The 25,827-nt window shown below is 44.8% G+C and overlaps 1 protein-coding gene across 4 annotated transcripts; it reads left to right on the top strand.

Annotated features, from left to right (window-relative positions):
* The first annotated feature begins 582 nt into the window (after nucleotides 1-582).
* On the top strand, nucleotides 583-22,343 carry LAYN (layilin). Of its 4 annotated transcripts, none has more exons than XM_060017983.1 (7): nucleotides 583-781; nucleotides 3,730-4,027; nucleotides 11,672-11,829; nucleotides 16,828-16,860; nucleotides 17,483-17,566; nucleotides 19,822-19,918; nucleotides 21,704-22,343. In XM_060017983.1, the coding sequence occupies exons 1-7, from the start codon at nucleotides 697-699 to the stop codon at nucleotides 22,065-22,067; spliced, it is 1,119 nt and encodes a 372-aa protein (XP_059873966.1). In that variant the 5' UTR covers nucleotides 583-696; the 3' UTR covers nucleotides 22,068-22,343. The 4 variants fall into 4 exon arrangements, with proteins under 4 accessions (XP_059873966.1, XP_059873965.1, XP_059873967.1 ...); XM_060017982.1 differs by having other exon boundaries at nucleotides 19,819-19,918; XM_060017984.1 differs by lacking the exon at nucleotides 16,828-16,860 and having other exon boundaries at nucleotides 19,819-19,918.
* Nucleotides 22,344-25,827: the final 3,484 nt, after the last annotated feature.

Here is a 25,827-nt window from a genome sequence, read left to right as displayed (position 1 = left end):
TCTGGGAAGTCCACTCTCCTCTCGCCCAGAACTCCAACTTAGCCTCTCTGGACGCTATCCACGCTGTCCCAAAATTTGCCGGGCCAGTGGTCACCCTGCCTACCTGAGCATCTGTTCTCTTCATCCGCCATTCCTTTCTCAGGTGTAGCCCTGAGTGCCTGGACAGCGGCCTACCGAGCCCTGGCAGGTCTCAGAGTTTGCCTCTCCCAACTGCGGAGCCTAGGACGCTGGGAAACTGGCTGTGCCCCTGAGGAGTGGGGGCAAGATGCGGTCGTGTTTTCAGCCACAGTGCGGTCTTCATCGGATTTCGGAGAAGCCAGTCTTGGATTTCCTCGTCCCCGCTCCCTGGGCAAACGCAGCATTTCCATGGGAAGCTCGAATTGGGGTGGGGAGCTGGCTCCCCTCCTCTGCTCGCTCCCCTCGGGCGGGCGGGGTGCCTGGCGCCGAGCGCGCTGGAGGAGGCCCTGGAGGGGGCGGGCCAGCCGGCGGGGCTGCCCTCTCCGCAGTGACGTCCCAGAGGGCGGAGGGGCGACGGACTGGCTCCGCGCCCTCCCCGCCTCCTCTGGGCGCCGGGTCCGTCGGTCCTCTGGAGATGCTGCTGCCGCCCGCCGTTGAAGTTGCGGGGCACGCCGCTGCCGGTCTTCCCGCTCCACCGCCTTAGCGCCCCGGCGTCCGAAGGCGCACCCGAGCCGAGCCATGCAGCCGGGAGCGGCGCTGCAGGCCGTGCTGCTGGCAGTGCTGCTGGCAGGGCTCCGGGGCGCGACGGGTCGCCTGCTAAGCGGTGAGTGCGCGCGCGCTGGGGCGGGGGCTGGTTCCCGGGCGCTGGGCTGCGGCACCCACTGCACCCCACCTAAGGCTGACCGTCCTTAGGGCCACGGTGCCTCTTCTCTGGCCCTCCGCGGAGTGGGTGGAGGGGTGGCGCCCCCGCCCCACCAATGGACTTAGCCCTGCGGCGGCCCCTACTTCTAGAGGGGCAATCGCCCGGCTGCTGAGCCTAGCGCCGGTTCCCTGCGTGTCCTGGACCGCGCGAAGTCCGTTCCCCGCCCAGGGCTGCCATAATACCGAGAGACGTAGGCTAGATGGGGCAGTGAGCAAACTGCCCCAGTAGGCGCCCCCTCGGTCCGCTCCACTGAGAGCGGCGCAGTAGTCCCCGGGACCCCCACGCAGGGCTTGTCCTGCCCACCAGGGAGGTCTCCTGTCCCGGGAGACGGTGCGTACAGTAGGGATTCTGGATCGGCTGTGCCGTGGGAACCCCAGCCCGTTACTCCTGGTCTCTTCTGGGGGGAAAGGATCCAGCGCCTGGAATAAGAGCGCTTAGAGATCGGGAAAGAAGCCTAGTTAGCGCGGGGCAAGCCCCGCCTGACTCAGGGGAATGACTCTCTCTGCTTCCTTCCTCCTGTCGTGTCACTGCAGCCTCGGACTTGGACCTCAGAGGAGGTACGGTGCTCTGGCTCCTTGCCTCTTCCATTTGTTCTGCATGTCGAGACGGGGCGGTGCGGGGTGGGGGGCGGCGGAGGGGATGTCCGTTCCCCTGTCTCAGGTTTCCTTCGCAGGCAACAGATTGGCCAAGAGGGATGGAGGGGAATGAAAACCTCCGCTCCGTTATCGGTGCTTCCGAAGCTGATTGAAGGAATCTAAAGTTGGTTTCAGGATGGGGTGGGGTGCAGGGTGGCAAAATGGGAGGGTAACCGAATTCAGCTGTTTGGGTGACGGCTGCACGGGCTCTGTCCTCGGTGGCCGCCCTTCCCCTTCCTGCAAATGAGAGGAGAGAAACACTTCCTGAAGGCAGGGGGACCAGATGCACCCTGGGCCTTCTTCCAGCTCTGGCTCCCTCTGGCACTCACTGGCTGACTTGGGATGTGTGGCCAGGCTGGGCCATACAGGAAACTCGTTTAAGGTGTTATGTTTTCCCTTGATAATCCAACGATGGAAAAGTGGGGACTGCCAGTAAATTCAACTCCACCTTGGGGGTGCCTGGGGCTCACTTGTTTTTCCTCTGCTGCCTCATTTGGAGCCACCTTTAAGGACTCATAAAGCTGAGCTGACCCAGCCTTCTCCCCAGGGAGCATCTCAGCCACAGCTTCTCTGGCCAGTGGTCCCTAGTCTCTCTGGAACACCTCCTTAGCGAGAATGTCCCACTTTTGAGGCCTCCTAATTTGCTGATGGAGCAGTCCTGTTAGAATTTCTCTATTCAGCAAAAGGAGAAAAGTGACAGAGAAAGGGAGAAGAAGCGAAACTTTTACAACTTGTTTATTGAAAATTTCTTTACAAAGGCGATGAAAGAAGAAACTGAAAATAAGAATTCACAGGGGCTTTCCAGATTATCTGTATGTGCTCTGTTCCCATTTAAGCACTGAAAATGCAGTTAACTGCCTGTGGCCTTTTGCTCTGTATTCTGGACAATTTGGGGAATAACTAATGCTATCTGGCTCTGTGCACAGTTGCAAAACAAATTAGGAAAGTGAGAACATTCTATGAGAGCTGGGAAGAGTTTCCCAAACCAAAATCCTTTATTCCTCGCTCTATGGCAGTAATTCACGCCCACAGCCCACAGACTGGCTCTGCATTGCAAGGGATTCCCCTTGTTGAAATCTGGTTTTCACTGTACATCTGGATCCAGAAACATGCTGTGTGTTCCTGTGGGTTAGGAAGCGGCAAGTGTTTCTGTATTCCCAGCACCTAGCACAGTGCCAGGCATGAGCGTACATGCAATACACACTGACTTAACGAAGGAGCGATGAGGCTAATGTTTTGGGTGCAGCACGGCTTTAGACACCCAGACACAAGCCAGGGTGGTGTGTACTGGTGAACGATTTTTTATCCGTCCTCAGTAGAATCTCATTCATTTGTCCTTGATGGTCTTCAGCCCTTCGGGTGTCGGTCAGATGAGACATATTACATGGGCTCCCAGTGCAACCTGAGCCTGTGGTGGCGTGGGGAGCAGAGTTCAGTGGTTATGGCTGTGACTTTGTAATCAGATCTGGGTTCTGACTCAAGTCATGCTATGGATAGCTTATGTGGCCTTAGCCAGACTAATTTCTCTGAGCCTCAGTTTTCTCATCTGTAAAATGGGGCATAAACAATATCTACAACAGTGGATTACTATGAGTGTTCAATGAGATAAGGTATGTATGTAAATGCAAAAGCCCTTAGCATAGTACATGACACACAGTAAGAGTTCACTGAACTTTAGCTGTTGACTTTAGGCAAGACCAGTAGCAGAAAACCCCATGGATCTGATGCTTTTATCTTCTGCTTATACCGTAGACTGGGTGAATATTCAGTCCTGCTATTGATACATACGCAGAGGGTTCCAGGGTAGAGGAGCCCACGCCTGACTTCAGAATGCCTCTCTTACCTGAAGGAACCCCCAAACAGAGATAACTCACTTTAAGCCACACTTAGTCTCCTGCGACTCCCTAATGGCATGGAAGTGTTATTTGTTTGCCTTTAAGTGAAACCATAAATCTTCATCTACCTCTCTTTTAAAGATTAATTTTAAATGTCTGCTTTTCAATAATCTGTAATGGAACAAAGAAAACATGGAGTCTAAATCACTGTGTCTCCACACTGGAAGGGGTATTAATTTGCTCTGAGAGCTTAATGACACTAAAACAAGCCACTGATGAGTAATCAGAATTCCTGAAGCTTCATTCAGATGCCTCCAAGCGTCCCTGCTCTGGTATATGTTGGGGGCACTAAAATAGGTAGGCTTCTTTTTTTCTCTAGGTCAGCCAGTCTGCCGGGGAGGAACACAGAAGCCTTGTTATGAAGTCATCTACTTCCACGATGCTTCTCGAAGACTGAACTTTGAGGAAGCCAGAGCAGCCTGCAGGAGAGATGGGGGCCAGCTAGTGAGCATCGAGTCTGAAGATGAACAGAGACTGATAGAAAAGTTCATTGAAAACCTCCTGGCTTCTGATGGTGATTTCTGGATTGGGCTTAGGAGGCGTGAAGAGAAACAAAGCAATGGCACAGCCTGCCAGGACCTTTATGCCTGGATCGATGGCAGCACAGCAACATTTAGGTAAGTGTGTGGAACTCACAGCAGCTAACTCACTTGATGTAGCTGCAAAAAGAGGCAGGCTGGATCCACAGTGCCAGTCAGTGTGGAAGAGAAGTCCCAGCCAGGCAGAGCCCTGAAGGGATAGCAGTACTGGCAGGGCCACTGACCAAAGCAGTGGGGCGAAGGTGGTAAATCAGCCTTAACCTAGGCCCAGAGAACTCTGTCCAAGAGGGTGGCCCAGAAGCACAGCTTCAGTGGCACACAATGCTTGAAGTCAGTCGTTCTGGCTGCCTGGCCTTTTGGACTAGAACCCCAGTGAGAGATTTTTTTTTTTAATTTTTATTGGAGTATAGTTGATTTACTATGTTGTGTTAGTTTCAGGTGTACAGCAAAGTGAATCAGTTATACGTACACATATATCCACTCTTTTTTAGATTCTTTTCCCATATAGGCCATTACAGAGTATTGAGTAGAGTTCCCTGTGCTATACAGTAGGTCTTTATCAGTTATTTATTTTATATATACTAGTGTGGATATGTCAATCCCAATCTCCCAGTTTATCCCTGCCCCCACCCCCTTACACCCTGGTAACCATACGTTTGTTTTCTAGATCTGTGACTCTATTTCTGTTTTGTAAATAAGTTCATTTGTACCCTTTTTTTAGATTCCACATATAAGTGATATCATATATTTGTCTTTCTCTGTCTGACTTACTCCACTCAGTATGACAATCTCTAGGTCCATCCATGTTGCTTCAAATGGCATTATTTTGTTCTTTTTTATGGCTGAGTAATATTCCATTGTATATATGTACCACATCTTTTATCCCTTCCTCTGTTGATGGACATTTAGGTTGCTGCCATGTCTTGGCTATTGTAAACAGTACTGCAGTGAACATTGGGATGCATGTGTCTTTTCGAATTATGGTTTTCTCTGGATGTATGCCCAGGAGTGGGATTGCTGACCCAGTGAGAGATTGAAGGCCTGTGGGGCTGAAGGGCTCCAGACTGCAGGAAATTATGATGACAGGCAAGAAATTAGAGCCAAGATCTAATTCTCTGGATTGACCAAGAGGGGACTTAAGGAAGCCTGCAGTTTGTAGAGCCCTTCTAAACCCACAGCACTGGACTCACTTCACACACCTGCCCCCCAGCACCATGGCATTGCCATCATCCCTCCCTAAGAAAAGCAGTGACGTGGAAGAACGTCAAAAAATATCAAAATTAAAAGGCAGGCATAAGACTGGAAAAATGTTGCAAGAAATTTAACAGTTATGATCTTTTTACAATAAAGAGTTAATATAAGTCAAAAAGCACTAAAAGTTTGTATAAGTCAGTAAAACCCCAAAAGATAAAGGGGCAAAAGACCTGAGCAAACAGTTCACAAAATAGAAAATCTAACTGGTAAGCAGTCATATGGGGAAAACATTTAAACTCATTTTCAATCAAAAGAATGAAGATTAGAATATATCTTTATTACCTATTCCATTCAAGACAGCATGAAGTTCACCCATTATGCTATTCAGATCCACACCTTCATCTAAGTTCCAGGAGTCATTCCTCCAAGATTCTCGTGGGCCTCTCTCCTGGGAGAAACTTTAGAAAGGAAGCTTAGGAGGAACTACACTCCCCACGACTGCAGCTGGTCCCAGCGCCACGACTGATATTTATTGACCCCCCTCCTGCTCTGTGCAGTCTAGATTCCCCTCATCCTCTGTTCGGGGAGCCTCAATGGCTCTCTTACCTTGTGGCAGGACCCAGACCCTCATCCCTGAAGAGTGTGAGGCCTAGTCAACTTGCATTGCTTACGCTGGAGTGATTTCATTTTTCTGCTTACCATCAAAATTGGGCACATGAGTACCAACAGGTACCCAAGTAGATAACCTGGCTGTCAAACATATCTCTCCCAGCTTGTAACAGCCGAGATACCTTCGCCTCATGATTAGGGTCCTGCAAAGAGAATGACTCCTCTTCTTGCCTGCTGGTTCCTGGACACAAGAATCCCCAAATGTCCAAGTGGCAGCCATTGTTCATAGTTCAATAACACTCTTGCTGTATCTTCTGGTGGAAGGATTCCCCCAGAATACACCAGGACTTCTAAACCCACAGAGCTCAGCATTGCAGAGACAAGAAACACAAATTCCCCAAGTAAGTACTACCAGTGAAGGTAAGCAGGGCTACTCCTCCTTTCATAAGCTATAGCTTTACAAAATGTATTTCTTAAAGAATAAGACCTGAAAGTCAAAATTACTTCTTTATCCACGGGCTGCAGAATGGATGTTGTGGTACCAGGCATGAAAACGACACTAATCTCCTTGCACATCTCCATCAGAGCTCTTGGGTGACCAGGTGCATTGTCAAGGAGCAGTAATATTTGGAAACGAATCTTTTCTTCTGACAGTAAGTCTCAACAGTGGGCTTAAAATGTTCAGTAAATCATATTGTAAACAGTTGTGCAGCCATCCAGGCTTTGTTGTTCCATTTATAGAGCAAAGGCAGAGTAGATTTAGCATAATTCTTAAGGGTCCTAGGATTTTTGGAACGATCAATGAGAACTGGTTTCAACTTAAAGTCACCAGCTGCATTAGTTTCTAACACAAGAGTCATTCCGCTCTTTGAAGCCAAGCATTGACTTCTCCTCTCTAGCTACGAAAGTCCTAGATGGTATCTTCCATTATAAGGCTGTTTTGTCTACACCGAAAATCTGCTGTTTAGTTTAGCCACCTTCATGAATTATCTTAGCTAGGTCTTCTGGATAACTTGCCTCAGCTTCTACATCAGCATTTACTGCTTCACCTTGCATTTTTCTGTTATAGAGAGGCCTTTTTTCCTTAACCTCATGAACCAACCTCTGTTAGCTTCAAACTTTTCTTCTACATCCCTTGGCTCCCAGACCCCAGAATACTCTTGGATGACACAGGATGATACAAAGGTCAGTGATTCAAAATGTGCACTGTGTCTTGGAGGATGTTGGCTCATCCTCACAAAGTATTGCCTCTAAGCTAGTGCTTCAGCTGTGTTTTCAACAAGTTCCTCCATCACTCTGTCAAACTGGCAGCTTCAGGATGGGTGAATATGTGATGTGACTAGTAAATCCCCTGCCTACGCCCACATCTCCTTTGCTATAAACTAGGTTTTTTGGTCTGATGAGATCTTATTTGGAATTCTGTGCTGGTAGATCAAAGACTGTGTAAGCATTTGGATAGTGGTGCTAAGGCCTTGAGGCTAGAAAGGCAAACCCATACCCAGATTGTATGTCTATTCCTATCAACATGAATCATTGCCCCTTTCAGGATGGAAGGAGTCCAATGTAGTCAACTTGCTACCAGATTCTAGGCTTGTCTCTGTTCCCAGCAGACTGGTTGTTGGGCAGTAGCTAGATCAGCCTTGGTGAGTGGGAATGGCTACTGTTGAGCCCATGCATGGCCTCCATCCCTGCCACCATGGCTACCCTAGTATGTATCTATTATACCAGAGCTGGGGCAGCTGATAACAGGCTGGCTGACATCAACTGGCTAAGTCATTTTGTCTCCCTGGTTGTTTAGTGCCTCTTCCATGCTAGAGGCTTTTTGGTGGGCTTTAACATATGATAGATTTTCATACTTTACCCCTACTCCCATATGTCTATTCACATCACTCTATCCAAGAGCTCCTTGTCCGCAGTCTTCCACTCTTTATGCTTTTAGACTTCTAATCAACTGGCTAAGCTCTTTGCCTTTACCCGTGAGTTTTTATATAGTCTAATCTCTAATAACTTGTCTTTCTATACTAAGTGGTTAACTAGGTATATCAGCTAAGCTCTGGCCATTGGGAGGATGTTTCCTTAACACTCGATCTTTCAGAACCACCTCTGAGTGGGACTGTAGTACAGCTGCTGCCCATTTGGAGTTGTACCCCCATGCTTGGCTGACCTATCCGTGAACCAAGCTTAGGCTGCCTTTATCAGCTAGTCGTAAGGGATTCCTCTATGCAGCTATAGGTGTAAGCTGAGGGACAGGCTCTGGTACAACAGTGGTAGATGTCATGGCAGTCTGCTCTACCTGTTCATACAGTGCCATCTGCTCCTAAATATACCTCTTCCATCTCGTAATGAATTGATTCCAGGCCTGCCTAATCTTTTGACTAGGTATGTCTGACAGTGTCTCTCTTACATTGAGCAAGTGGATTGCATGTTCTCTTGGTGCTCCTTGCCTAGTATCAAGCCAGGAGTTGCTTTGCAAAAGGTGATTTTTTTCTCATCTATAGATGATATGGCCTTGCTGTAGAATCTTAAGGGTTTGCATTGTGATTCTCTCGTTGGAGCTTGTACAGATTCTATATGGCATTATTTTTCTCACCACTGATACCTCTAATAATAGGGTCTGATGGATCATATGGCCCAAGTGGGAAGTCTGCTTCCATCACAGCCTAGAACTTCTTCAGAGTCCTTTTCTGCTCTGGACCACACTCAGAGACACCTGTCTTTCATGTCAACTGGTATATAGGCCAGAGCAGTATTCCCAGGTGTGAAATATGCCACCTCTAGAACCCAAAGAGACCTACCCCAGGCTATGCTTCCTTCTTAAAATTATTGCAAGACACTTCAAATTATTGTGAGATGAAGTAATTTGACCTTTAATTTGAAAGGGGTGTTCTGGCATTCTCTAGATCACTAGACACCTACCCAGTTTCATGAAGTAACAGGCCCCTGAATCTTCAAACGTTTACCTCCAACCCTTGGAGCACTTGAGTCTTACTAAGGCCTCCAGTCCTTGCTCATCTGGTTCAGTTAGCGTGATGTCAGCAACATGGTGGACCAGTGTGATCTTTTGCAAGATATCCAGGCAGTCTCTTTTCACATCATATTATGACCGAGGGTAGGAAAATTAGTATAGTCCTGAGGAAAGACCATAAAGGTATACTGATGTCCATTCCAAATAAATGCAGACTGTTTTCTGATTCTCTTTCTGATACAGGTGAAAAAGAATGTACTCACCAAATCTACGTATTAGGTACCCAAGGACGTGTTAAGCAGCTCTAGCAAAGATACCACAAATGGCATAGTAGGTACAATTGAGACTTCTAGCTGGTTGAATTTGTGCTACTCCAGTGTCATCCTTCAGGATCTGCCTGGTTTTTGCAGGAGCCAGACAGGTGAATTATATAGAGATATGACAGGGAATACCATCCTTGCATTCTCTAGGTCTCTAGGAGTGGCACTACTTTCTGTCATCTTCGCCTGGATAAGATATTGTTTTCTATTTACTATCTTGGAGAGAATAGGGAAGAGTGCAGTTTCAGAGACTTCCACTTGACCTTCTCCACTATTATAGCTCTTACCCCATAAGTTTTCAATTCATATGTTTTAGGACTGGGGAATGACCACTGGATGGGTCCACTGTGAGCTGGTCCTGATCTCAGAGAGACAGCAGTGAGTGGTCCTGAAGAGAGATCTTAGTTCCCTGCCCAGGAATTGAACCTGGGCAGCCTGGATGAAAACCAGGAATCCTAGCCACTAGTCCACCAGGGGCTAGAGGCTAGAAGCAAAGTTCCCCTAGCTGTTACCCCCACTGGAAAATGCGTTTCTCAAGGAGGCAAAAACTATAAAAGCAGGTACAACGTTTATTATTAGAGACACAGCATAACATGTGGGAGAGCACACAGAGAAGCAGTTCGTTTATTTAAGACAGAAGCAAGGCAGAAATACACACCTAGAGAGAAAGGGTTCGGGCATCCTCTCTAATGAGGAGCGCGGTAAAGAGGTGATTTAAATCCCTTATATAGGATAGTCCTTCTGGGTCTTTGTTTACCTTTGGCCAATTCTCTTCTTCTTTCACACCTGACCAGTCCTAGGACCCTCCCTAATATGCATGTGCGACTTTTTGCTAAGATGGATTCCACCACAGAGGCCTGTGGGGATATGTCCACACTTATTATGGGGTGGCGCCCCCTCCCTTTTTGACCCTCAAGGAGCCTTTCTGTGCATGTGCAGACAAAGAAGTTTTCCTTGACCTCAGGAGTGGTCATCTTATCTCTTTATTCCTGCAGAGCTCAGCTTCTGCCACTAGCCTTGTCCTTGGAGTGTCTGGGTGAGAACAAAGCTTCAATTTTATTCCACTTGACAAACACCAGCTGTCCTGCCCAGGGGCCCATCTATCTCCCATTTCAGTCCTGGGCCAGAACTCCATTTACTACTTAGCCTCAATATGCTCCCACTCAAAAGGGTAGTTTTAATGACACTTCAAGTCTTTGGGTATCAGTGTTGACTTGCACTCTGTGTCCAGCAGTCTTTGTAATATTTGGGTATTCCTCTTTCCCCAGCATATGGTTACTTGAGTAAATGGCCATAGGTCCCTTTGGGAGAATAGAGGAAATTACCATGGGCACCTACTGTGGTGTTGCAGGGTCTTCCTCCTTCTAGCAGTGAGTTCCAAGCCTGAAACCTGGCTCAAGTCCAGTAACTAGATGCCAGGCATAATATTCCAACCATTCCATCACCTGTGAAATAAAATAACATAAAGCCATAGGGCCAGTGGGGAGGAGAACAGACAAGCAGGAGGTCTACCAACAGGGTTGGAAAATTGCCTGGAGGTGACTAATGAGGTGCAGAGCCCAGCCCCAGTCAGGATCTCCAGCTCTCCAGACAGTGTCCAAGCAGACTTGCAAGCTCAGCTACCATCCAGGCGAATTCAACCCAGTGGATTCAGCAGAGGATTTTCCTTTTGGTGAACTGCAGCACAAGACTCAAGCAGAGCCATATGAGGGTGCTACACAGAGAGCTGTCTCTTAGCTGTCTCCTAAGGAGGGGCTCTGACAAGAGCTAGGCAGAGCAGCAGGGCTCATCTCAATAGCCGAGCATCAGGGGAGATCTGGGCCCCGGAAGGAAACTGCTTAGGTGAGTAACAGGCGAACTACAAAGCCCAGCCCTGAGTCAGCACATGGGGTGGGTGCTCGCAGCATTTAAACTATCTATGGAATCTAAGGCTTTAATCTGGTGCCCACATATCCAACTGGGTGGCAGCATCATTTAATTTCAAGTACCATTGGGGCTGCTAGTGCACCCCGTCCAGGAGCTAGGGAAACAGAGACAAGAAATCAGGCGGCAGAGGCTGAAGAAGGGCTCATCGGCCTGATGAAGTAGAAACAACTTAAAACCTGAAGAAGACTACTTGGGCCTCCCGCTTTTGCCCCCACCCCATCTCTTGCTTTGAAGCCTCTACACGTTGGAAAGTCTTGCTCAGATGCTTGAATTTTCTATCCGCTCCTCAGAGCTAGGAAGGCAGCTATGGCTGTTGAAAAGCATGGGGAGATGGAAGCAAGGCAAGCTCTGGATGAGATAAGCCATGCCTCTCTCAATGCATCTGATTTCTAAAAAAAAGAGAAACAAAACCCAGTCAGCCGAAAGCAAAAAAGAAATAAGATCATCCAGACTTGCCCTGCTGGCTGCTTTTTCTCATAATTCCTTTGCAGACAATATATGGTAATATATCCCTCCCTGCAAAGGCAAATGTCAGATGATTGATTGTGATGTCCGTATTAGAAAGCGTGGTTCTACTTACTGGAAGCACTTCAGTTCCTCCCTGTCTCTTAAGTTCCTGGCTTAGTGGAACTTGATAGGAAAACAAAGGCTTTGAAGTCTTGTGGTATCCTTCTCCAGTTGCCTCCACTCTTGACCCCTTTCCTACAGGAACTGGTATGTGGATGAGCCTTCGTGCGGCAGCGAGGTCTGCGTGGTCATGTACCATCAGCCATCAGCACCCGCCGGAATCGGGGGCCCCTACATGTTCCAGTGGAATGACGACCGATGCACCATGAAGAACAATTTCATCTGCAAATATTCCGCTGGTAATGAATCCTCTCCCAAGTTATATGGCTGAATTCTCAACCTCCTCTCTCATTTCATAAGCAGCTGCTGGTTCCAAGAATTTGTCACGTGGTCTCTGCGAAAGCTTGTTGCAAATGCCAGCAGTGTTAAACATTGGGAGTTCTTGTGAAGGGAGATGTAGTGACACTTCCTCACTGAGGAATAATTCTAGCACAGGAGAGGGGTATTAGATGCTAAGAGAAAGGATGAAGAAATGGAAGGGTCTAATTTATGTATGATAAGGCAAGAATTATGAGAACTTCAAGAAACAAAAAGCCCTCCAAGTGGACAATTATAATTCTTATTCCTTCGAGATATGAGATTGTATGCTGTAAGAGCTTGGAATACAGTAAGTCCCTACATACGAACCTTCAAGTTGTGAACTTTCAAAGATGCAAACCTACGTTTGCATGTCCAGTCCCGTAAGTTAGTTCACGTGTCTGGCGTACATTGTCACATGCGCACATCCTCCACAAGTGGTTGTGCTTTTGTGTACTTTAGTGTACAGTACTGTATAGAGTATAGTAGTACAGTATCTTTATTTCAAGCCCAGGATGTCCTGAAGCAAGTGTAAAAGCAGTGGCGATGCAGCTGGTACTGTACTTTACCGTAAGATTTAAAATGTACTGTACTGTAAGATTTAAAATGTTTTCTGTTTGTTTTTTATGTATTATTTGTCCGAAAAATATTATAAGCCTATTACAGTACAGTACTATATAGCCGATTGTGTTAGTTGGATACCTAGGCTAACGTCGTTGGACTTACAAATGTGCTCTCCGAACGGAACTCATTCGTATGTAGTGGACTTACTGTAAAGAAGAAATATGAAAGGAAGCTGGCCATTGTTCCTGCAAGTCTTCTACCAGCCACGTGACATTATTTTCTGGGGCTTTAAGGAAACAGAATAATGACCAGAGGAGGTAGATGATAAAATACACCAATTTTACTGACACTGGGCAGATAGAAGTCACTTTGATGAGCAGGGCATCATCCTGCTCCGTAGGGCACCCTCTAAATACATGCCTTGCAAATTTAATTGACCTTTGCTTCTAAATCTGTGAAGGGTTTTGAATTGGCTACAAGCCTGTAGTCTCACTGTGCTGAGGTTTCCCAAACTCCTCCATTATGTTGGACTTTGATCTAAACGTGAAGTGATTTTTGATCTGTTATGGAAGTTTCTCACCTCCCTGAAGCCAACTGCTTGACCCCAATTCTGCATCCTTTCCTGACAGAAGTAGAATGACTTGTTAGTTACATCTATTGAGGGACTAAACAATCCTGTCATTTTTAAATTGTCTGAATTTGACTGTGCTTTTGCTGCTAAAGTTGTTTTTCCTCCCTCTTCACCCCTTCGGATGAATTCTCTCCAAAGACCTGGCCTTCCCCACCATACAGAGTTGTCTCAGGCAGGGAGGTTGCAAGGACTGAGGCTGGCTTAGCAGGGCACATTTTTAGAGCAATTAAAGCAAGGCGCTTGTTACAAACTGGCTGCCCATCACTTTTGTTCCTCATATCCTATTATCTCCATGATTTAAAATGTTGTACTTCTTAAATATTTTCTGAAATGTGAGATTTTGACATTTGTTTTCATAGCCTTTTATTTTTGTACTTTGAACCTAGTTAGGTTTTGTTTTTAATCATAATCTTTATTAATTTTGCTACTGCCTGATTTAGACTGAGTCCTGGCAGGAAAAAGGTGGCACACTCAAAGGGTTTAATGAGAAGAGTATAATAAAATGATGTTTGCCAAGATGTGGGCACAGAGCATGAGATGGTGAAGTGCCCAGGAATTAGCTACAATGGGAAGTTGTTACTACCCCCAGGTTTCAAGGAGCAAAGGGGAGGGACTCCAGAGAAAGCTTGGAGTCATGGAAGAGGAGCCGCCCAATAGGAGCTGTAACCAGAGAACGCAGCTACTGTCAAACCACAGTGACGTGCGAAGGGGGCCTGGGGAATAACTGCCAGGACCCCTCTCTTCTCCTACTCTCTAATCTCTTGCTTCTGCCTCCTACTGGTTAAGTCCAATCAAGAACCAAAGGACAGGACTTCCCTGGTGGAGCAGTGGTTAAGAATCCACCTGCCAATGCAGGGGACATGGGTTTGAGAAGGTCCGGGAAGGTCTTTCCTGGTCCAGGAAGATCCCACATGCTGTGGAGCAACTAAGCCCGCATGCCGCAACTACTGAGCCTGCGTGCTGCAACTACTGAAGCCTGCATACCTAGAGCCCATACTCCACAACAAGAGAAGCCACTGCAGTGAGAAGCCCACGCATTGCAATGAAGATTAGCCCCCGTTCTCCCCCTCTCTGCAACTAGAGAAAGCCCGCGTGCAGCAGCGAAGACCCAACGCAACCAAAAAAGAGCAAAAGGACAAGGGAGCCGCAAGACACAGTCCATAGAGTTCAGCCTCCAGGACACAGAGAAGGACCAAGAATAGATCCAGCAGAGAGAAATGGGCACACAGAGAAAGACTAACACATTGCCTTTACGTGGCCCCCCTCCTCAGAATAAGTTCACACACCTCAGCACGCCATAAAAAATTGCCTTGATCAGACCCTTGCCTGTCTCCAGCTCCAGTTCTTACCACTCTTATTCCTCCCCGATCCCATTCCCCTCTGCCCCCTGTGAAGTTCCCCAAGAGCTCTTAACTGCTGTTTCCAGTGCTTGGAACACCCTTCCCTCTTTCCTGGTCAGCTCATTCTCAGCCTTCAGGTTCAGGTTAAACATCACCTTCTCTCATCACAACCAAGTGCAGTAGGTGATCCTTGATGATAATGATGATGATGACAATGGTGATTTTCTATAAGGGGCGTTATTAGGACAATCTGCAGAATTTGAATAAGATCTGTCGATTGGTTGATATATATATCAATGTTGATTTCTTGGTTTTGATAATTGTACTATGGTTATGTTGGAGTATTGCCCCCCTCCCATCTTAAATACACACTGAAGTATTAAGGGAGTAAAGGGTAACTACGGCTGCAACTTATTCTCAGGAAAAAAGTTATGGATGCGTCTGTATGTGAATATATATATGTGTATGTATGTGTGTGTGTACAGATTTAGATATAGACTTGTAGATATAAATATATAGGATATATATAAAGAGAGAGAGAGAATAATCATATAAATGAAACGTGATAAAATGGTAACATTTTGGTGAAGGATACATGGGAATTCTTTGTACTAGTCTTGCAAATTTCCATAAATCTGAAATTATTTCTAAATAAGAAGTTTTAAAAAATCACTTCCTCTGGGAAGCATCCAGGGCCCCTCAAAACTAGGTTAAGTGTTCCTCCCATGAGGCTCATAACACCTCACACACACAGTACTTTAACTGCCTGTTTACAAGTTTGTCCCCTTCACTATATGGTTGGCATGAGGTCTGGAAATACACGTTTGACCAGTTAATCCCTGCGCTTGATGGGCTAGGGGAAGGTCACCCAGTATGGTTGCAACAGGATGGCACAACATCCCATTATACCAGAGGGCAAGGGACAGGTTGAAAGATAGCATCTAAAACTAGATTTGACAACATGACCACATAGAGTAGGTGGTATGCTAGCCAGATCTGATCACTTGATTCCACCTGGGGTGTGCTAAAGGCATAGATGCGTTCAGTGGAAATCAGAGACAAATCATCTGAGGCCATGTGTCACAGACCATTGCAGCAATGGATGGAAGTGCTGCGTTAATTTGCCATGTTCACTGCAGTTTTGCCCAGTGGATTGAACTATGGAGGGACAAGAAAATGACTACCTCGTGTAATGTCTTTGAATATATGATGTATTGCAATATATCACAAAATTCATGTGTTAATATTCTCCTGTACTTCCCCATCCTGTATAATATAAGTTCCTTAGAGGGCTGGGACTACTTTTCGCTTGCTGTTGTATCTCTAACACCTAGCACAGAATTTGTCTCCTTGTGATTTTAATTTTTCATTTGAATTTTTTAAATTAAAATCCCAGTTCAGTTACTTATTAGCTGTGAGATTTGAGCAAGGTGTTTAATCTCCCTGTACCTGAGTCTCCTTGTGTGCAAATTCAGAACCGCACTCACCTCATCAGGCTCTTATCAGGATAAATTGTGTTTGTTTTTAATAAAACATTTAGAGCATGATGCTGTTTCTATCATAGAGCAGACATTTTTAATAAATGAATGGATTTGCATCATCTCTACACACACCCACGCTTAAAAGTTTCCTTTCTGCATAAAACTTCAGAATAGCTTTGACATCCTGGCCTTAGGACTGTGAATTCTTGACCTTATGGACCCTGACGCTCTGAACCCAGAGCATCTGATCAGTGTAGAGTCACCGCCAGTACAAAAGGCTGACACCCTTTCAGCCAAAAGTAAAAACATTGATGTAGGTCGTCTGTGCAGCCCGACTATCCTGAGGCTCTTAGAAATATTTTAAATGACTCGTGTTCTAGGTCACCAGGCTCTGCCTTGGGGCTGGCCATGGTCTCCTTAGTCCCGGGCCACTTCCACTGCTTGGAGATCAGTATTTGTTGCTCTAAAATATCCCCAGTAGGAATTGATCAAATGTCTTGGATTGCTTTACAACAGCGCAGGCCTGGGTGTAGCCGGGGAGGAGTGGGGATTATTGTTGAAACCAGATTAGCCATGTGTTCCTAAGAGTTAAAGCTGCGTGATGGTACATAGGGGTTCATTACACTGATCTTTCCACTTTTGCGTATATTTGGAAATTCTCATATTTAAAACTCTTAGTTTTAAAACTAAAAAGTTTACTTTTTAAAAAAGAAAAAGTGCCCAAGTAAAACTGGGGAAAGGCTAGTCTTTGTGCAGAAGAGATTCTTTGGACTTACTAACCTGGTTTCTAGTGTCTGATAATACTAAATGAAATTTATTGGACAACTGAATGAACAAATAAATGGATGCCATGCTCTGGCCATCTTCATTCAGATGGCATGGAAATTTACTTATTGCTCTCATTCTTGTTTCTTTCTGCTATAGAGAAACCAACAGCTCCTTCTACAAGGCCTGGAGGTAAGACTGTCAATTGAGATTTGAGTTAATTTGGGCTGTTTCACAGCTTTCGAAGCTTTTCACAGGTTTAGAACCACGTGTTCTTTAAACCAGATTATTCAGCAGAAAGACCACTGGTGTTAACCCTGACCCTTTGGACAGGTATATGCCACACTGGACACGGCCAGTAGTTCATTAATCTCACTAGCGTTGTCTTTCTCTCAAATATCTGAAAAGTAATAGTTGCAAATTCAGTTTGGGATGTTACTTGTCATTACTGACAATATGAAAGGAATAATCCAGTCTAATGATCCAAGAAGCAAGTCAAACTGATAATTTATGGTCCTAGAAGTGAGTTGTCGGCCCTTCCCCTTGGCACTTCAGTACGTTATGGGCCTTGATGTCAGCTGCCTGCTGGTTGTGTCCGTACATGATTCTTCGCAGCAAGTCTCACCAGAAAGATAAAGACAAGTAAACCTCTAGGTCAGCAAATTCAATTCTTTTACTTCCCTGGGTTTATAAATGGCACTGGTCACAATGCTGGTGCTTTTTGGCATCCCACCCTGAAGCTGGTAGGACCTCAGAGAATATCTGGATTTTGATGCCTTTCTCCAGGTTCTCAAGTCCATGTGTCTCTCTCCAGGTGAAGGAACAGAGACAGCAATGCCCATACTTCCAGAAGACACAGAGAAAGAAGATGCCACAGAAACACTGAAAGAAAGCAAAGGTATGTACAGAACTCTCCCAGAGAAAAATAGATAATAGGACTCTCCTGATCACGAATTCCCCATGATTATATACCCTACTTGGTTCTTTCCCACAGCAACTTAAAAATAGAACCGGACAGAGCACTTATGACTTTGTAAAAACTGCATTATATGTTAGATTTTGTCAGTGAAATACACAAATGGAGCTATCCTAAGACAATTGGGGCGATTAGACAAGACAGGAGGTAAAAAAAGATCTGCATGAAGACAGATGAGGCTTGAGAACCTCCCAGAAGTTGTTTGGGGGGAGGGGAACTAGAGAATGGATGTAGAGAAATAAGAGCAGAAAGACCCAGGCCATGATTAATATTTCTTTACGAGACAAACAGAGGAAATGGACATAAAAGATAAAAGAAAATGGAGTGATAAATTGGAGTGCTAATTGGAGTGCTAACCTCAACTCTCACCTTGAGTTTCAAGAGGGAGATCAGGGCTGGTTACTAGACTTATCATGGTGATCATTTCATAATGTATGCAAATGTCAAATCAGTATAGAATACATCTGAAACTAACATAATATTATATGTCAACTATACTTCAATTAAGACAAAAAAGAAAGATCTGAGTTTTGTCACTGGGCAAATTTTTAAAAAACACTTAATTTTTCAGTTTAGTTATTTGCATAATAGAAGTAATAACATTTTTCTCACCTACCTGAGAGCATTTCTGTGTCCATAAAATGAAACAGGATAGTGCAGTACTGCAATTCAGTTGTGACACTAGCCACCCCATGTTAGCACAGACCCTACAGGTTAAGGGCTCAGTCCCCATCAAGACTGCCCTCACTTCAGATATCAGCCACAAGTTCAGGGGTCCCCAGTCCACCCACACTTCTAATCAACTGGCTACAATTCCAGGGAGTGCCCCATCACGTTCAATAATTCACTAGAACAACTTACAGAACTCAGGAAAACACCATACCTATGACTATGTTTTATTATAAAGGTTACAAATCAGAAGCAGCCAGGTGAAACACATACAGTAAGGTCTGGGAGGGTCTCGAATGGGGACTCTCTGTGTCCTCTCCCTGTGGAACCAGGATGGGTAATCACCTTCCTGGCAAATCAACATGTTCACCAGCCGGAAGGCTCCACCGCGCTTTGGCGTGCAGAGATTTTCTTAAGGTCTCATTACGTAGCACAGTTAATTTGATCGTTGGCCGTGTAATTGAACTCACCCCCTAGGCCCCACCAGCCCCCATCCTGAGACATCTCTGTCAGTATAAACTCTGATCTGGTCTGAAGGGCTCATGAATAAGGAAGTTACTCCTATTTCCGAGAAATTCCAAAGATTTAGAGCCTCCCGCCCAGGTACCAGGGACAAAGCCCAGTCAAATTCTTTATTATACAACAGATGTAATGTGTGAAAATGCTTTTTAAAAAATCCAAAGTGCTGTGCAGCAGTGGGTGGCATTTTTATTGCTCATTGTTACTACGGTGGTATTTAAAGTAGGTTTTCTTTGGAGGGTTTTTTTGGTGGTTGTCAGGTTTGTAGCCTCACAGAAAAACAAAGCCACGGCCTCTGGATGGTTGAGAATCTTAACCAGTAGGAGTAGGAAAGGGATCAGTCCCCAATCATTGATTCCTCCCAAAGCCCCTTGAGGGAAAATTCTCTGGTTCTAAGACTTAAGTCTTAGGAAAGGTAAGGATGGTAGATCTCTAAGTGCCCTCGGCAGTCGCTGCTCATGGGCCCAGCTGGATCCAGTTAGCGGTCAGAAACGTCAGTAAGGCTCTACAGTCTGATTCATGTGTTACACGTGACCTTCTCATTCCTGGCAATAACACCGAGACTTCTGGCTTGTTTCTTTTTTCCTCCCTCTCCCCGATCCCACCTTGGAAACTACTGTTTCTGTCCTTAGAGTCAAAGACACCAGCACCCCCAAGCAGCCTCATCTTTGTTAACAAAGAGGAAGAATGAGAAAAGAGATAACCTCTTTCGTCTGAAAAAAATTCTTAATTAACAAAACTGCCCATCTTATATTTGCAAGAAACCCAAAAATGTAAACTTCTTTTCTCTCTGTTACTTCAGATAATAGGACAGGTAGAAAAGCCTCATTTATTGAAACTGGAAGACTTTGCTGTCTGGGTAACCATATCTGTTTCCTTCCAGAATGCGCTCCTTGGAATGCTCTGTGTTGATTATGCTTTTTTAAGTCTGTTTTGAAGCACACAGAAACACCACCAGTGCTGATAAAGTGTGCTTTTCTTTTCAGAAGCTGCCTTGAATCTTGCCTACATCCTAATCCCCAGCGTCCCCCTTCTCTTCTTTGTGGTCACCACAGGTGTATGTTGGGTTTGGATCTGTAGAAGGAGGCAAGTAAAACCTTCATCATGTAAACCTTTGTGTTTTCTGAACTCTTCAAGATTTGGACTTCATTAACAGCCACGGCAGCTCCAAGACAATCACTTCTACAGATTTGAGAGTAAATTTTCTGATGGGCTCAGGGCACTCAGAAGTACTAAGCATTGTGCTTAGCTATGATTAAGAGAGTGATCTTACATTCTTTAATTTTTGTGTGTGTGGAAGATTTTAAACGACTTGAGGGGTGAGACTGTGTTATTCATCTGTGCATCCACACATCACTCAGCAAAGTGCTCTCATGCATGTATGCGCTCACTCCAGGAATGCTTGTTGGGTGAGTGAAGGAATGAATAGTGAGCCCTTTGAAAACGACTGTTCCAAAGCCTGGCAAACCACTGAAACTAAACCACTTAATTCAAAATGAAATAGCCAAATCCTTTTAATTGACTTTTAATTGAATTCACAAGTGTAGATTGCTACAAAATAGCTGCACTAAGTAGCCTAAAGGACCTCTGTTAGTGGATCATGTGCCACCATTGTTGAGGTAACCAGAGGTCTTCTCAGCTACCTTTTTATTCCCCATCATCATGGTCTACACAGAAGAAGGAAAGCAAAGGTGCAGTTTAAGACTTGACTCCCTTTGATGACCAATTTGAGATAAACTAGTAAGATTCCAATGAAGATCCTGCTTCATTTAATAATAACTTCCTTATAGGATTATTAGAAGAATTAAAGCAGTTAATATATGCAGAATGAGTATATAGTAAGCACTCAAAACTGTTATCTCTTCCTATGATCATTTTCATTAGTTAATTCCTTTTAACCTAAAAATAGAGTTCAGTTCAAAAACTTGCAAATATATTTTCTAACTGCTTACTCTGTGGTTGGGTCTTGATTTCCCTCCCTTACCTATCTATTTAGCACCTCACCACAATGTGGGATTGTGGCTTTGAAGCTGGAGTCTGTCTCGGGGTTTTAACAATTTTTGTGCCACAGACCCCTGTAGCAGTCTGGTGAAGCCTACGGATCACTTCCCAGAACAATATTTTTAAATGCATAAAATAAATCACACTGGATTACAAGGGAAGGAATAATGCTGTTATATAGTTTAGCAAAATATCTCCAACAACTAATGTGAAACGGTAATACACGTGCTCCTTTATTAATGCTTCTTTATTTAGTGGTGAGTATAAGTATCATAATACTGAAGTAGAGATGAGCATAAAATATTTTAAGACATCTTAAGTCATAACTGTGATGTGATATGAAAATATCTATGATTTCCGTTGGTGAACAAGTCAAGACATTACTAGTGGGAATTCCCTGGTGGCCCAGTGGTTAGGACTCCGTGCTTTCACTGCCGAGGGGAGCTAAGATCCCACAAGCCGAGTGGTGCAGCCAAAAAGAAAAAAACAGAAACAAAAACAAAAAAAGCTATTACGACTCAGGTTAACTGCCCACGTTCAAAACTGAAGGACAAGCTCAATTTCACTTAGAGATGGATTTTTTTAAATGTGGTATTTTCCCCCATGCAATTCTATCCATGGACCCTCTGGAGGCTCTGGGGATCCCAGAGTCATCACCTCCGTTCTGTGCTCTGGCAGCAGTGAGTGATAGATACATAACAACACTTGCCTCTTTTATTCCCACCCCACCCGAAACCTTGACCTGTAGGTTGAGGCAGGTGAGAAGTGCAGTGTAGTGACTGCCCAGAATGACCCCCTCCTGCCTGCACAGGGGCACCGGGATGTTCTCAGTCCCCTTGTCCACTGAGCCCTGGTTCTCTTTACTCCTAGGAAACGGGGGCAGCCAGGCCCCAGCACGAAGGAGCAGCGCCCCACCTGGCCCGCTCCTCAGCCGGGGAACAGCCCGGACCTAGAGGTTTACAATGTCATACGAAAGCAGAGCGAAGCTGATCTAGCCGAGACCCGACCGGACCTGAAGAACATCTCATTCCGAGCGCGCTCGCGAGAGGCCACTCCCGACACTGTGTCCTGTGACTATGACAACGTGGCCATGAACCCATCCGAAAGGGGGTTCGTGACGCTGGTGAGCATGGAGAGTGGCTTCGTGACCAACGACGTTTATGAGTTCTCCCCAGACCGAGTGGGAAGGAGCAAGGAGGCCGAGTGGGTGGAAAATGAAATATATGGTTATTAGGATGCATGAACGAACCCTGAACTGACAAGAATGGGAAAGAAGAGAGAAGCAAAAGTCTATTTTCTGTAAGGAAAACACTCAGAAGGTCTGTGAAAGTGCTCAGCTCAGGTCCTGGGGGTGAGCATGAGATCCCCTGTTGGATCTGCAGTTTGGGCTATATCCCTTATCCCAGTCCCTCACCTGGCTGGAACTTCTGAGAAAGCACCTTGTCCAGCGTCTGGCACATAATAGAAAATAAACAACTGATTGTTACAACTGACTTTCAAGGGACAGTGCTTTCACTGGCGGGTGGGGTGGGGGTGGGGTAGTTACTGTGGAGCTTGGGAAACCAGCCTCTAGGTTCTGTTTTTCTTGCTCTGTACAGCAGCAAACATCATCACAAAGAGACAGAAAGTACAGAATCTTTTCAAAGCCCGCCTATGCCAGCCTCGAGCTGGGCTGCGCAACAGCTATTCTTATATCTATTTTTTTCAAAGAATCAAATCAAATAAAAAGCAGGAAACAGAATGTTAATCAGTCTGTGTCTACAGCCCTTCTTCTGCATGTGGCCTCTGGGGACCGTTTTTTCTTTTTCCTGACATCCAAACTTGGAAATATCTGACTTGGAAACACTTTAGAAACTGAAAATGAAGTTTGAATCTAGGCTTCTCGGCTTATTTGTGTTCCCAGCCCTGTCACTGCACGTTGTTCTGTTTGTGTGTTTGTTTTACTGCAGCATCAACATAGCATTAGTAATAATGCTAATTATTTTACCTTTTTGTTTTCGGGATCTGACTATTTCAAAAACTTTTGGACTCAAATGCAGAGAAAAGTCACCTAACATCAGTCATTTACCAGACGACGTTCTGAAGGTCATTATTTAAATCACCACCAACATCCCTCTATCAGCTTAATAATCTGAGTATTTTAACCATTCCTCGTATGTCTTGTTTTTGAATAGTTTGTAACTTTGCCTGACACATGGAGCCCCAATCTAGACAGAGTAAGCTCGTCTGGGTCGGAGCAGTATCAAATGTAGTGGATTCTAAGCAATGCCAATTACCTGCCTTACCAAGGCAGGGAGCAGGGGGGAAAACAAAAACATCATTTATGCCTGCTTCAGGGAAGTATGTTCTGTGGCGTTAACAATATTGCAAGCAACAAGAGTGACCATATAGTCTGAAGGACTGATTCATTGTCCAAAACACTGACGTTCCCACTTTGCATGAGACTTCCTGGCTCTGTGATCTGTGCCTTTATCCGCCCCGGTTCCCCTATGCTCTGGCCCCTCCTAGGCTGCAAGCACCATGAAAGCAGGGATCCAATCTGCCCTGCCAGCCATATACCTCCTGCACCCAAGACAATGCCCTGCGTAGAGTAAACCATCAATACTCGTTGGACGGATGAACAGTTCCTCTTTCAGAGTGATGTAAAATTACCTGCGTATTTCAGCTTAAAAGTTTGTAGGACCCGATTTTCACACTCTACCTGGATGGGGGGAGGATATTGAGTTATTTTAGTTTGAAAAGCACTCCTACTGCCTGGGAAGAAGGAAGCATTAGTAACAAGTAAACAGAAGCTAGTTAACAACTTAATTATGTCACTAAAACTTAAAATGAGGACCCATTCTTAAGGCTATAATCAGAGCTAACCCTCTGCATCTTCCTTTTGTCATTAGTGTCTTGTCTCCGCTGGGACCCACAGATCTCTTATTCTGTGTTTGCACACAGCCAGTCATACCCTGTATTTACATTATTCAATTTCTTTTTTCCTCCTCAGATTTCTTAGCTTGAATTTAGCCAACTCCATTTCTATCTCTGACTAATTACACTTCACCAGTTTAACAAGCAGTTGTTAAGTGTGAAGCATTATGTCCAAACTGAACATTGAGCTTACCCGTCCTGGTATCGTTTGAAAATTTAGTTAACCTCATTCATCATTTAAGACCATAGTTTCCAGCTTTTTTTTTTCCACTGTGACACACAATAGATGAAATGAATGTATCAGATAATTCCTTGGATCTATCCATTTAAAAATAATTTCTTGAATACCTACTATGTGCCTGCCACACACTGTGCCAGATGTGACACAGCCGGATGTCAGGCTAAGGCTTAGACAAGTGGGATTGTAGGTTATGTACATTTCCCAACATGGTATTTATAAAGCTCTTTTTTCTTCTCCTGTTATACATTCATTCATTCATTCAAAAAGTTTTCACATATGTACTTTGTGTCAGGGAATACGCTAAGGTCTAGGCATATAATGGTAAATAAGACAGACACAGGCTCCACCCATGGAGCTTACATTCTAGTAGGGAATGAAGCCACATCAGAACACAAGTGAGTGAAAGAGAATTTGCTGTAATCGGTTTTTGTTTTTTTTTAAATTGTGTGCAGCTCTTTCTAGTCTCCCTCCCCTTTCCCTTCCCTTCCTTTCTTTCCTGTTCTTTAACCCTTCGGTCCTGAAACCATTAGGCAAGTCAGAGGAAGGTAGCGTTCATGTCCGGGGACATGGGGGGACTTGGTGACTTAGATCAGAGTGTCACGGCGGAGCAGGATGAGGAAGATGTCCATGCAGAGCAGAAGTCTGGTTCGGGTGTGGCCCAAGTGAGTGAGGAGGCCATCCACACAGGCCGAGGGGCAGCAGCTACGATGGGAGATGGGCTGCACAGTGGCGTTGATGAAACAAGTAAGCATGCTAAGGGTAAGGAGTGCCAGGCTTCTCGCCATCGGAGAAGGGAGTTGCAGATATGAAAAAAGAGAAAACTGGAGTGGGCTCCGTGATATTAGATTGAAATTAGAAATATCAGTGTGATCTCATGATTTTCAATATACCATGTATATATATACATATATCCTCTAGCTGGCACTCAGATCTTGGCTTCTAAATAACATTCTCCAGTAAAATAAACCAGGGCTCCTTTTTTTTTTATTCAATACTCCAGTTCCTTCATGGTTTTGGTTTTTGTTTTCTTTGTTTTTATTAAAGGGCTCCTTTTTTAATTGAAGTATAGCTGAATTACAAAAGAGCTCCTTGAAAAAATTGCTGATTCCATGGCCAGAGTAGGGACAATACTAGATTAGCTTGGAAAATTTTTTTGTGCAGGAAAGCAAGGAAGTATCCAAGAACGATGGATATGTGTCAGCAGATCACAGGAGCCAGCTCACAGTGGGCAGCATTGGTCAAATGTGGGGTAATTTCAGCATCAAAATAAATAATTATAGTGATAGATTATAAACCATTGGATAAACAGGAAACCTTACTGACATAAAATAATAAATTAATAACCTAATAGTGGATTGCAAACTGTAGAAAGAGTTACCAGATGAAGGCCTAGGAAATAGCATGCCCAGAGGTGGAAAAGCAACAAAGCCAATTCTGTACACCCCCTCCTTTTTTTTCCTTTAAAGAATAGTAAGTGGTTAGTAATTGCTAACTAATCTCTTTATTTTTGAATCCTGAGTTTGAACAACAGAATGAAATAATGTCTATACTGAGTCACCGGAGCAAGGGCATCAGGAGAAACCAGTTTTTCAAAATAGAATAAGAACAGGTAGGGCTCTCCTGGTGGTCCAGTGGTTAAGACGCCATGCTTCCACTGCAGGGGGTAAGAGTTCAATCCCTGGTCGGGGAACTAAGATCCCACGGGCGGCACAGCCAAAAGAAAAGACCAAGTATAGGTTTCAAAAATACAAAGTTATTAAATATGTATTATCACAGAATAGACACTAAAGAGTTTTCTATCAATATAATGAGTTATATACTTTAGCAAAATTTAGAG

Source organism: Delphinus delphis, chromosome 8 (assembly GCF_949987515.2).
Source record: "Delphinus delphis chromosome 8, mDelDel1.2, whole genome shotgun sequence".
Taxonomy (NCBI): Eukaryota; Metazoa; Chordata; class Mammalia; order Artiodactyla; family Delphinidae; genus Delphinus; species Delphinus delphis.
The sequence above is the reverse complement of the archived record's forward strand: the minus strand, read 5'-3'. Positions and strand labels throughout refer to the sequence as shown.